At 34.5% G+C, this 12,805-nt stretch overlaps 2 protein-coding genes across 7 annotated transcripts in view; one reads left to right on the forward strand and one right to left on the reverse strand.

Moving 5' to 3' along the window:
- LOC136029026 (uncharacterized) overlaps positions 1-12,805 on the reverse strand; it is a 113,841-nt gene that overhangs the window by 100,910 nt on the left and 126 nt on the right. The gene's annotated exons all lie outside the window — the stretch shown is intronic.
- Positions 1-12,805, forward strand: part of LOC136029028 (uncharacterized) — a 68,288-nt gene that overhangs the window by 31,573 nt on the left and 23,910 nt on the right. Inside the window, exon 4 of one of the 6 annotated variants that reach the window (XM_065707061.1) lies at positions 6,148-6,887. The exons of the other annotated variants lie outside the window; for them this stretch is intronic. Within the exon in view, the coding sequence (XP_065563133.1) occupies positions 6,148-6,808 (661 nt within the window). The 3' untranslated portion in view covers positions 6,809-6,887. Of the gene's footprint in view, positions 1-6,147; positions 6,888-12,805 lie in introns of those variants that run through there. 6 annotated transcript variants of the gene reach the window in all.

The following is a 12,805-nucleotide window of genomic DNA, read 5'->3' on the forward strand; positions in this document are numbered from 1 at the left end:
GTTACGATCAGCTTATATATACCCCCCCCCCACCCAAAAGAGACTTATGCATTTATTCTTCCATATTTCCCTTTTAGGAATGCAAAATTTCGTAACTTACCTATTCATTCTAGTCTGAAATCTGATACTTATCTTGCGAGTGTTTGTGTAACGTGCTTTTTTGCTGCTAGAAATTTAAGCTTATTTAATTTGTTCTTATTTGTGTAAATAAATAAAAACATATTTTGTTTTCTCAGACATTTCATTCAGTGAAGAGTCCAATTCACAACAATATAGGGGGAGGAGGGGGGGCGGGCAAGATTTTTTTCTTAATGAAGATAAAAAAAGAACAAAATTGAGCAAACCTATCTAAAACAGGGAGTAACCAAAGATCTTAATTTTCTTATTTAGCAGTTACCACAACAACCACAATTTACTAGGTTGCAGCTACTGCTGCAACAACAGTTAGAATTATTTTGAAAGATTACTTTTTGTTAATTATAAAAGGCACTACATGCAGCAGTTTCCTTTAAACTGAAACATTAAACATCTCTCTATGATGCTTCAATGCCCTGCCAGCAGCGGAAAAGGAGATATGGAAAAAATATGCTTTCAGTGTAGAAAATTGTGGTTTCAGCCAATTTCCTTGTTTTAAAGCCAATGGATTTTTCTTGTAGTTCCAGCCAAGGAACTGTTAGTTTCCTTTATAGAGTTTTCGGACAAGGCGGTTCTAATTCTGTTCTTGTGTCTTGACCCTGCACCATTTTTAGGAGTTTTAGGTGTACAGTATCATTTTATAGCTGTAAAAAAGGAAGTATAGGGGTGACAAATAAAAACGACCAGATAGCAAGTCTCGCTGCTTTAATATAGCATTTAGCTAAAATATAAACTATCAATAAAATAGAAATAAGAAGTTATTTTTCAAAGTCTTGATGGGGCAACTGCCCCCACTCCCTCCTCCTGCCCCCCCCCATTGGCGCGCCTAAAAGAATTACACAAAAATGTGAACGATGCAGAGCAGCCTGATTGTTGAAACTTCAAGTTCTTCCACACCCTGTAGTCCACGAAAATAAGCCTATAAATACACAACAGCGTATAATAAATTTATGCAATTTCAGCTTTTTATCTAAGTACATATCATAGTATGTTCCGGTCGCAAAAAAAGCTCACAGAGGATGCTACCATGTAATAAGAACAAAAACTGAGATTATTTGAAGGCATCTTACGTGTCCCTTCCCCCTAAAATGTGATATGTCGAAAATATAAGAAAATGTGCGACTTTGTTGAAAAAATCGCTAAAATCTTAAGATTTTGGAGAGGATATTAAAGGTTTGGAGTGAATGGAGGGGGAGGTAGCCTACCCTCCTTTGCTATTTTCATTGAGAAAAAAGCGAAAATCCCCCCTTCATAGATTAATAAAAATACCTTTTCTTATATTTTTACTCCAAAACAAATGAAAAATCCCTGTTCCGTCCCATATTTTCGTATATTTGCGTGCCTACCCGCGACTTTATGTAGAATCCTTTCTGTAAGCTTTACTTTTCTCGCAGTCTGTCAGGGATGGAAACATGCACGTTTTGTTGTATAGTCTATTAACGAGTTCTATATTGCGAATATTTCACTCAACATCTCAAAAAAATTATCAAAAATTCACTTTTACCTCCCCCTTCCTTCTAGAAAAATCATTTGAACCCAATCTATGCCGTGTGTACTCTCATTAATCATTTGTAGTGATTATAGAAAAATACTCAAAATCAACTGGTTTTCAAATAATCTATATAATCTACTAATAGTATTCGATCACCTAGTGATCTACATAATCAACTTAATTATTTTATAAATTTAAATTTGAATTTGTCAGATATTTAGAAAATTTATGGTATGTGGGGAGACGTATGAAATTTGTATTCTTTGTTTTTATTCTTCAAGCATGCACACATTTTTGTCTATACAAGACATTTGATTTTTTGCCCTTAAACCTCGTCCAAAAAATTACACAATCAACTTTAAATTTGACCAACTGATTTATTATTTTTTTTATTCTTCATTTAACTTCCATAGTTCACTTTACGAAAACAAACAAAAGCCAGATTAAAAAATATGACACAAACAAAAATTTGCATTATTAATTGCACCTTCCAAAAGACTTCCAAAAAAAACTTCCAAAAGAGGGAAGTTTCCATCTGGACGAAATTAAAAAATTGTATGTAAACTTCTCTATTAACCCTATAAAGGCTCCAAAGGCTTATCCTCAAAAACAAAAATCTTGTAAAATTTTCAAGCGTTTTTCGCTTGAAAACACAATCACATATATGAGAGGGACATCTACCTTCTTAGTCTATAACAGTTTACGTCAAAGTCGTACTTTCCTAAAAGCACTTTAGAATTAAAAAAATTTGACCAGTTAGTAATTGCAAGTGATTTATTTACCGATTGCCTTACATAACATTTTAACCGAAAATTTCATTGCTTAAAATTCAAAATTCAATAAAAGGTAATTTAATATAAACTTTAAATGATTTTCACATTGCTCGTGTGTTAGAGCATTTACGAAACTAAAGTTAAATCTTAGCGTGATAAGTTTGGTGTTGATGGGGTGTCAGCCCCTCTCATAAGTGCACTAATATCTATTCTTAAATTGCTATTTACTTTCAAATGAACAAAAATTTAAAAGAAACCTGAAATACCTCTAATATCTTGAAAGAAACTATACAACAAATAGTGTATCATTGGTTCTATTAGAGCATTAAATAAAAAAAAAAGTTTTTTTAACTGAAAGTAAGGAGCGACATTAAAACTTAAAACGAACAGAAATTACTTCGCATATGAAAGGGGCTGCTTCCTCATCAACGCTCCGCTCTTTACGCTAAAGTTCGACTCTTTCTCTCAACTCTTCTTTTTAAAACAGTAAAAAACTTTAGCGTAAAGAGCGGGGAGTTGATGAGGAAGCAGCCCCTTTCATATAGGAAACAATTCCTGTTAGTTTTAAGTTTTAATGTCGCTCCTTACTTTCAGTTAAAAAACTTGTTTTTTTATTTAATTTCTGAACGTTTTTGAATCAATGCATGTTTTGATTTTGGCTCTCCGCAGAGGAATCACTAAAACGAAATTTTCATATTTATTTTTTTGGCTAAATGGCTTTCTCATAGTTTTGATCGAATGATTTTGAGAAAAAATAGTGGGGGAGGAAGCGCAGTTGCCCTTCGATTTTTTGGTTACTTAAAAAGGCAACTAGAACTTTTAATTCTTTTTGAATGTTTTTATTAGTAAAAGATATAAAAAAACTTATAAATTAGCTTACGTAACGAACTTTTGTATTCTCATGTTTTTATTACATATATGAGGGGGTCCACCCCCTCGTCAGTACCTCACTCTTTACACTAAAGCTTAAATTGTGTCCCAATTCATTAAGAATGACCCTGAATCACAAAAGCCGTAGAATAAATAGTTGAAATTACTAAAAATACTTTAGCATAAAGAATGGGGTATTAGGAGGAGGTCAGCTCCTCATATAGGTAATAATTTCTGTTCGTTTTAAGTTTTAAGGCTGCTCCTTACTTCCAGTTGAAAAAAACTTTTTCATATTTATTTTTTCATTGTTTTTTTAAATAATGCTAGAAAATCGTGCGCTCCCATCATGGAAGTTTTCTTCACCCAGGACAACTTCCTCGATGGAAAGCTCCCCCAGCATATTCCCCTCTTCTCAACCTCTACCCTGACCAAAAAATTCCCCTGAAAACGTCTGTACACTTCCCAATAACCACTACTATATGTAAGCACTGGTCAAAGTTTGTAACTTGTAGCCCCTCCCATGGGGACTGTGGGGAAGTAAGTCGTCCCCAAAGACATAGTTATAAGGTTTTTCGACTACGCTGAATAAAATGGCTATCTCAGAATTTTGATCCGTTGAATTTGGGAAAATAATTAGCGTATGCGGGGGCCTAGGTGCCCTCCAATTATTTTGGTCACTTAAAAAGGGCACTAGAACTTTTCATTTCCATTAGAATGAACCCTCTTGCAACATTCTAGGACCACTGGGTTGATACGATCACCCATGGGAAAAAACAACAACAAACAAACAAACAAATAAACACGCGTTCTTGATCTGCCTTCTGGCAACAAATACAAAACTCCATATTTTTGTAGATAGGAGCTTGAAACTCCTACAATATGGTTCTCTGATACACTGAATCTGATGATTTGATTTTCGTTGAGATTCTATTACTTTTAGAGGGTGTTTCCTCCTGTTTTCTAAAATAAGGCAAATTTCCTCAGGCTCGTAACTTTTGATGGGTAAGACTAAACTTGATTAAACTTATATATTTAAAATCAGCATTAAAATGTGTTTTTTTTATATAGCTATTGGTATCAAAATTCCATTTTTTAGAGATTTGGTTACTATTGAGCCGTATTGCTCCTTAGTACAGTTCGTTACCACGAACTGTTTGATAAGAAAGTTTATAATGACCATTGTTTGTAATAAACAGTATATTGACCGTTGTAAGACTGCAACGATTAGTAATCTAAAAGCTTTTCTACTATACTATTTTACCTCATTTGGACAGAAATCGTTCTTCAACGACACAAAATAGCAGATATTAGCACTGCATTTATAGCGTGATCTCTTTTGTTACTTAACAAGAGCATTACAACTTTGTATACTTGTTCAGACAAACCCTCTCTGACATCCTACGACTGCTGGCTTGATATGATCATTCCTGGTTAAAAATTTATAAAAGATAAACAAAACACCAATAAAAACATGTGTCTATGACCTTGTTTTGAAAAAAAACAGGCTTTAAAGTTAGGGCTTGAAATATTGACAGCAGTACTTCTACTTAGATTGAATAAGTTTTAAATTGTTCCATCTATATCGCCCCCTTCTCTTGGGTCTCTTCTCCCTTTATAAAACTGTCAGTATGTTGTTTTGCTTTGATTGGAAACTGTAAACTTATCGAATTTATATTCTGGAAAGCAATACCTATTATTTCAAAGATAGTATTTTTGGATTTTTGGTTTCTGTTGGTAAGCTCAATACTTACCATTCACTGGCATAAATGATCTGAAACCAACGATCAGGTATTATTGTATGTTTACGCATCAAGAGTTAGCAGGTAGGTGATTGGATCTAATTTATAGTAAGGGGTGGAGACCTCAACCCTTGAGGCCTGAGTTCTCAAAAAGTAATTTTTAGGCTAAAAGTGCTAGGTTTCCCCGAGAAACACTCTAGATCATTGTGAACAAGGAAATTGTCCCCTAGCCATTTACGTTTGGAGGAATATTTCTGAACTAAGCATCCAATGTTAAGGCTGCAACATGACCTCACCGCCTTTTTTATTGCAAGGACATGGGTTTTTTGTACTAAACTGCTAGCTGTTAAAATATCAAGAAACTGTTATAAAACGTTTAGCCTTAGTGTTAAGGATAGATCTGAATGTAATTATTGAAGAAAGCTGAAATTAAATAGTCCTTTTTTATAGATGAAGGTAAAAAGGCGACGTTAAATCCTAAGAAAAACAAAGGCCGTCCACGATAGTACCCTCACTCGGTACCCTGAAATTTGGTCTTTTAGTCTCTACCTTTTGATATTGATCTCTCTGCCACATGGGCAGTAAAAATTAACAAAAATATCAGCTAATCTAAATCATTGAACAAGAATTTTAGTTAAAATGACTTAAAAGACAACCTATAAATTAGTTATAAGCAATTGCTAATTGACTATGTTTTTTCACCCTATTATGCTGTCAGGAGTTCACTGCAGAAGCTTTACCGTTAACAGCAAGGCGCTGAAGGAAGTAAGGGCTTTCTTGAGCTATATTATTAAGTTTATTTGTCCAAGTCTTAACTTCATTCTTTACTTTAATTTGAATTTTTTTTTTCATTTATCCAAACTACATATTTTTTTACAACTTAAGTGTTGCTCCGTTTTACGGTGAAAGACAAAAAAAGTTTTCTTTTCGTGGGGGAGTAATTTTGTTGTATTAATTCGTAGCTTATAATTGTTTGTTCAGCTATCATTTCAGTTTTTCTAAGAAAACCCATGAATAAGATGTAATTACAGGACTTAGGCTTAGAAATGAATTATGTTAGTTCTTGTGGTTTTTACCGTTAAGTGCGTATTTATGATAGGAAAAAAGCAAATTTTTCTATTGGTGATATCAATTTCAGTATATTTGACAACATGTGGTCATCAATACTCAATAGCATCATGACAAGAAGAGCTGATAGAAAAACTAAAGACGCTGAAAGCAAGAGAATGACTTCAGAGTCTACATATCCAGACAAATCATACAAAAGCTTTACTGACGAGGACTCGGAAAACTACAATATATATTCTGGCGATGTTCCACAGGGACCAAGAAGAAAACTGGATAGCTATGAAGGGAATGATATTGAAGAAGTCCAGTTTGAAAAACGAGGAAATGGACATTTCTGGTCTGAGTCTTTAAAGAAAATTGAAACCAATGAAGTTGCGTTTTCAAATTTCAAAAATGCTCTTTCAGAATTTGAAGCGTTTATGACAAATATGATTCATTCCGGTGAAACAGATATAATGAAATTTATTTCAAACAGAGCAAAAATACAGGCATCTCAAGATGACATCTCATCAAATATTGCAAGGAAAATTGATGGCACACCTACCGAAATGGTTGGGAAAATTGTATATTTCCTAATGGATAAGGTTAAACACGCTGTGATTGCACATTTCGTAAATAACTCGCGTCAAAATAATGGAGATGTTGGGATGGCAATAGCTTCAAGTGCTCTGTTAACTGTTGCTGAATTCATATTTAGCGTAATTATTGGATTACCAGATTTTGTCAATTAAGTTTGATCAAGAGAGTGTTCAACAGTATTTAGTAGTATTTATACGCGATATTTATCATTGATTAAAGCAATACATTGGATGCAACTTTCAGTTCTTAGGAAAAAAAAAACTTTTCTCCATACGCTCCTAAACAAAACTCAATCCTTTCATTAGCAAAGAAACTTTTAAATAGTTATGGTAATAAATTTTGTTTTTGATTTTTTTTTTCTAAGGGTTCTTCTGTAAAGATAATCTGCACAAAAACAACCAGGCTTAGCTTAAATTCTATATAGTAGTATTTTAGGAAATAATTACTGAATTCGTCAATGGAGAAGAAGTTAGAACTGCATGTTGCCCCATCTACACCATTATTCGCAATAGCAACCCCGTCTTCACCATTATTCGCAATAGCAACCCCATCTTCAACATTATTCGCAATAGCAACCTTGTGTTTTGTTAATTTGTGAAGAACTGACAACCAACTCTTTATTTGTCCCTTTTTATCGAACAGTATCTTAGTATACTAAGCGTAGCATAAAAAGAATAACTAAGTGTACAAAACTTCGAAGGTCTTGTCTGTCATGTCCAAAAACTTGCATAACAGTTAGAGGATTGATGGGCCCCAGTTTTCTGCAATCTAATGAGCACTGATTAAAAATCATCACACCAGAAGCAACTGCTAAAACAATGAGAAATACACTTAAAAAAAAAATGAACCTAATTTTTCAATTGGAAGAAAAATTTCTTATTTTACGATGTTCTTGCAATATGTTATTTTATGAGAACAGCGAGGAGATAAAAATATTATACTTACTCCAATGGGAATATATAATCAAACCTAAAGAAAAAGACCGTCGAAACTTCACTCATCGAAGCTTTCTCTATATCCATGTTCTGCTATTACTTAAGAAAAATGGAATTTGAACTAAGACATTTTCCATGTTTCCAAGTAGACTACGGAATGGTGCCATGAACATCTCATGGTGTTATGAAGGTAAGTGATGAAACAGACGAAGAATAGATGTTGCAGAGAAGATATAGTAGGCAGACTAGCAAAATCCAAATTGTTTCTACTCTACTTAGGGACATATTGACGAACAAATAAAATTGAAGTTTAGATCAAGATGGTTTTAATCAAAGTTTTCCTAAAATTGCTAGGTATTTTCCCTTTTTAAAGAATCATATTCCTAATCTTCAGGAAGTAATCTCTAACTTCACAATTGCCATATTAATAAAAAACAACCATTTATCACACTATCAGCACTAGGAGCCACGTTATTTTTTTGATCCTTTTAGTACTGTCTCTATTTCTTTCTTACATAGTAAACCCTCCTTATCATCCAAAGTGTCGCAAACTTTTTCATTCTTTATCACAGTTAGTACATTCTCAAACTTTTCTGCCTGTCTCTTTTTGACACTTTCCTTATTACTAATTGCTACCCCGTTTCTATCTTCAACTTAATAAGGATAAGTCCTGACTAACTCCTCCCTCTCGATTTTTTAACATACCAGTGCAATGTTTTACTATTATTCACCTGGCTCCATCTTCCAGATCTTCAGCCATTTTGTCAGTGGCCTTCATTGCAGACCTTCCGAATTTGTGTTTTAGGGGGTTTCTCTATGTCTATTACATTTCTCTTATTTTATAGGAGCTTGACAATGCTTTTTTCGGGACATAATAAGGGCTTTGAATTCTATTCCCGATAGCTTCGTTCTTAAATTAAACTACTTTCTATAATAGGGAAAGTAGTTGAATCATATAGGATTTTTATCGAAATTGTTCTGAGCAAAAATAAAATGGGCAGTTTTGCTTTTAGGTGCGTTTATTTTTTTGCTGGTAAAGTCTGATTTACAAATATGATTAAGCTTGACGCATGAGGCAAAACACGTAAGAAACTAATAAACAATTTCTAACCTGTGTTGATCTTGCCTAAAGCTAAAAACAAGGAAAAAGAAAGTAATCAAACATACAAGGAAAACATAAACAAAGAATATTCTAATGTTCAAGATATGAAAGAAAATAGGAATTGAGATCTAAAAAAAGACACCGAAAGTTTCACCGATTGTGTGCATAGAAATGAAATGAATATATACAATAATAGAACAGGTGTTTACAATTGAATTATAAACTGTTGAACACCAATGGCTTCCAGTCAAAATATGATTTTATTGACAAGCCATATAGACCCTAAAATATAACAGTAGCTGTATAGTATTAACCTAACCTATAGAAAACTACCAGGTATATTGTTGTATGAGTAAATTTAAATGAGTACGATTTTATTTTTATCCTGGATGGTATTCTGAAAGAAAAAAGGCAAATACCTCGTTTTGAATTAGTAGTTCATATATATATTCCATCCTACATAAATTATAATATAACACCTGTCGTGATTTCAGTGGGATGCATGTGATTCAGCTCCATTTAATTCAACGCCATTCCACTCAATCCATTTAAGTCAACCCTTATTCAAGTCAACTCCATATCAACTCAATCTTTGTGGAATTCAAGCCCCAATATAATCAACCACATTTGACCCAACTCCCATGTAACAACTTCCATTCAAATCTAAATACCATTCATTTCAACCACATGCAACTCAGCCCTCGTATAAATAAAACTCAACCCCAATGAACCTAATCCAATCAAAATCCTGAATCGAATAGGGGTTGAGCTGTATGAGTCTTGGGTTAAACAGGAATGAGTTAAATGGGAGTCAAGGTGAATACGGATTGAGTTGAATGGGGGTTGAGTAATAGGAGTTGAGTTGAATGCGATTTGAATTAAATGGGTTGAGTTGAACGAGGTTGAGTTATATGGAAACCAACTTTGTCTAACTATCCAGCTAGTCTATTGAACATCTTCGGTTATTGTATAATCAATAGGTTCATTTTGTATGGACTTGATGAGTCATACATGAACAGCAGAAACTTTTTAACTTCAGCTTTTGTTTTAATTTAATCATTTTGAGATACGATTGCAGGAGCTGAAGTGTAAATTTTTGGCACTACCAAAGAGATAAAATATACTCTTTTCAACCCCAAAAGCTGAAATATGCTGAAATGTACGGTACAATTCTTTCTTCCATAAAAAGTCCCGAAATAATGGAGAAAACTATCAACTTGACATAATGAAATGGACGCTCGTTTTTAATTTTGAAAAGAGATTGGCTAGCGATGAAACTTGATTCTTTGGTGACAGTGTCGGAACTTTTTGGATCTAATGCTAGTTGAGCAGCTCACTAATTTCGTTACCTAATACTGGCGGTCAGAAAAAAAAGTAGTAAAGATGATATTATAATATCTCAGTGTATATAGGGTACTAGTGGGATCATTATATTATAAAACGGTTACAATAGGAAACAGAAATCAGAAGCGTAGATGAAAAGAAAAACCGGAGGAAAACCATTGTTGATGTAGTATCTCAGCCCCCTCCCTTTCTAAGAGACAGAATATAATTCACTGGAATTAAACACTTGGCTAGAAAGTATTGATGACTGCTCAACCTTGTATACAAGAAGAAACTATATTGTCATGTATTTTTTCTTATTGGTTTTCAAAGCGTAAGGGCATTAGCAAGCTGTTGTCTCTGCTTCAGGTGCCTTGGGTCTCAAAATAAGCCAGCTTCACCCCAAGCTTAAATCACAGGCAGCGGTTTACCACTGCCTAAGTAAAGAGCGAAGGGGCTCTATGTAATATATTTTTTTTAGCAAGCCACTTCACATGGAGGGAGTTGTTGTAAAAGCTTTCGAGGGGACTAATTCGATTGAAAATAGAATCCGATAAAAATTTTGAGGCAGTTTTTTGTTCAGCATAATCGAAAGATTCAACAGCTGTGCCTCTGGAGATGGCATAACCCCCCACAGCTCTTGGTGTAAAGTTTGTAAGTTATGCAATCTATCTATTGTTTACATATAGGATTCGTTAATGGGAAGACGGGAATCTTTTCATCCTAGGTCTCCAAAAAGATAAAGGTTATTAATGTGGAGCTTTCAGGGAATTTTGAGGGAGATTTTGAACTAAATCAAAAACACAATTTCAAAACGGCGAATAAGTAAAATCTAAGGAGCAGCTTATAGCATTAAGATCAAAGTTACAGGGAACGTCGAACAAAACAAAAGGCACCATGCACATACTACTTCTACCACTACTATTACTGCCACCAATACTACTACAACTACTAATAATTCTGCTCTAATTAACGCAACTCTAACTAAGACTTGTACTACTATCTAGGCTAACGGTAGTAAGATTTAGCTTTCCGGAAATGTCAAGTAGTATATTGAACTAAATCAAAACACTCTATATACATGCAGGTTGTCAAAAGATTGTATCAGCAATATCTCTTCTTAGAGTCTTAAGTTGAAACTGTATGCCACTACTACTATCACTAAGGCTTCAAGTATTAAGGTGAAACTTTCAGGCAATATTTAGGGAGATTTTGAACTAAATCAAAACATACCATGTACATGCAGGTTGTCAAAGAATATTAAATTGAAACTTACAGGGCACACTGAGGGAGATATTGAACTAACGAAAAGGCACTATGTATATGCCACTACTATTACTACTGCTAATGCTACTACTACTGCTGCTGCTGCAGCTATTACTTCTGCTGTTACTATTACAGCTACTACTACTTCTAAGGGTACTAAGGTGAGACTTTCAAGGGAATGTTGAGATCCTTAGGACTGGTTGAGAGGGATATTGAGCTTCCTGAAATACATTATGTGCATACTAATGCTACTACTACTACTGATACTATTGCTGCTACTATTACTACAGATAGTATGACTATTTCGATATTACCATAATTACATGCGACTGCAACTACTTGAAACTATGAGTGACTGCAACTGTGAATGCTTGTGACTGGGACAACTTGTGACTCTGACTCTTTGTGGCTGCGACAGCGAATACTTGTGACTATATACAACTAAGACCATGACTACTTCCTGGTACGAGTACTTACGACATTGACTGATTGTGATTTCGACTTCTTACAACTGTAACTGCTTGGAAATGCGACTACGACTAATTCTAATGGCGGCTACTCGTAACTCTGAATTTTTGCAACTTTGACTACCTACACTTGTTATAGCAACTGGTTGTAATTATGACTACAGCTACTTGCTATGGTAGTGACTATTTGCTCTTGCAACTTATTGTGATTGTGGATGCTACTACTTGTAACTGTGACTGCAGTTTCTAGCGATTGCGATTGCAAATATTATCGATTGTTACTACTTTTGACTGCAACTATTTGTGACTGTGACTTTTTGCGTCTGCGAGTGCAACTGCTTGGGACTGCGACTGATTGCAATGTAACTACGTAAGTTTGCAGTTACTTGTGACTGCGACTAATGCGACTACAACTACTGGAATTGCGACTGTACCTGCTACTGCCACGACTATAGATACGGCTACTACTACAACAACTGCTATAGATGTATATTTCAGTAAAAAAAAATAAAAAAATAGGATATTAAGTTGAGACTTTCAGAAAAATCTTAGAAGGGTGTAAAAAAAAATCAAAAGACACTATACACGTCCTGATTGTCAAAAGGGCGTCTGTGCGATGTCCCAGGCACAGCAAAGAAACAGACTGGGAACTTTCTGGGCATATTGTTGGGGATTTCTCACTAAATCAAAAGACAATGCATGATCCAAGGTTTTCACAGGGAAAAGAAACAGCCACATCTATTAACTGTAGCATTCTAGGGCATGTTCAGAGGGATTTTGAACTAAATCAAAAGAAACTATGTGCATCATGATTGTCATATTGGATTCTGTAATATCTTAGGAATGTCTAAATGTATTTAGTAGAAAATTTCAGGAATTTTCTGGGGGATGCTGAGCTGAATCAAAAGACACTATGTACATTCAATGTTGTAAAAAGGGTTTATCTGCGACATCTCAGAAGCACCTAAGGGATTTGAGTCGATACTATTAAGGCTTGTTGACGAGAATGGTTGATTACCGTTTATCAATACCCACGGTTGTACCAAAATGGTGGTC

Source organism: Artemia franciscana, chromosome 7 (assembly GCF_032884065.1).
Source record: "Artemia franciscana chromosome 7, ASM3288406v1, whole genome shotgun sequence".
Lineage (NCBI taxonomy): Eukaryota > Metazoa > Arthropoda > Branchiopoda > Anostraca > Artemiidae > Artemia > Artemia franciscana.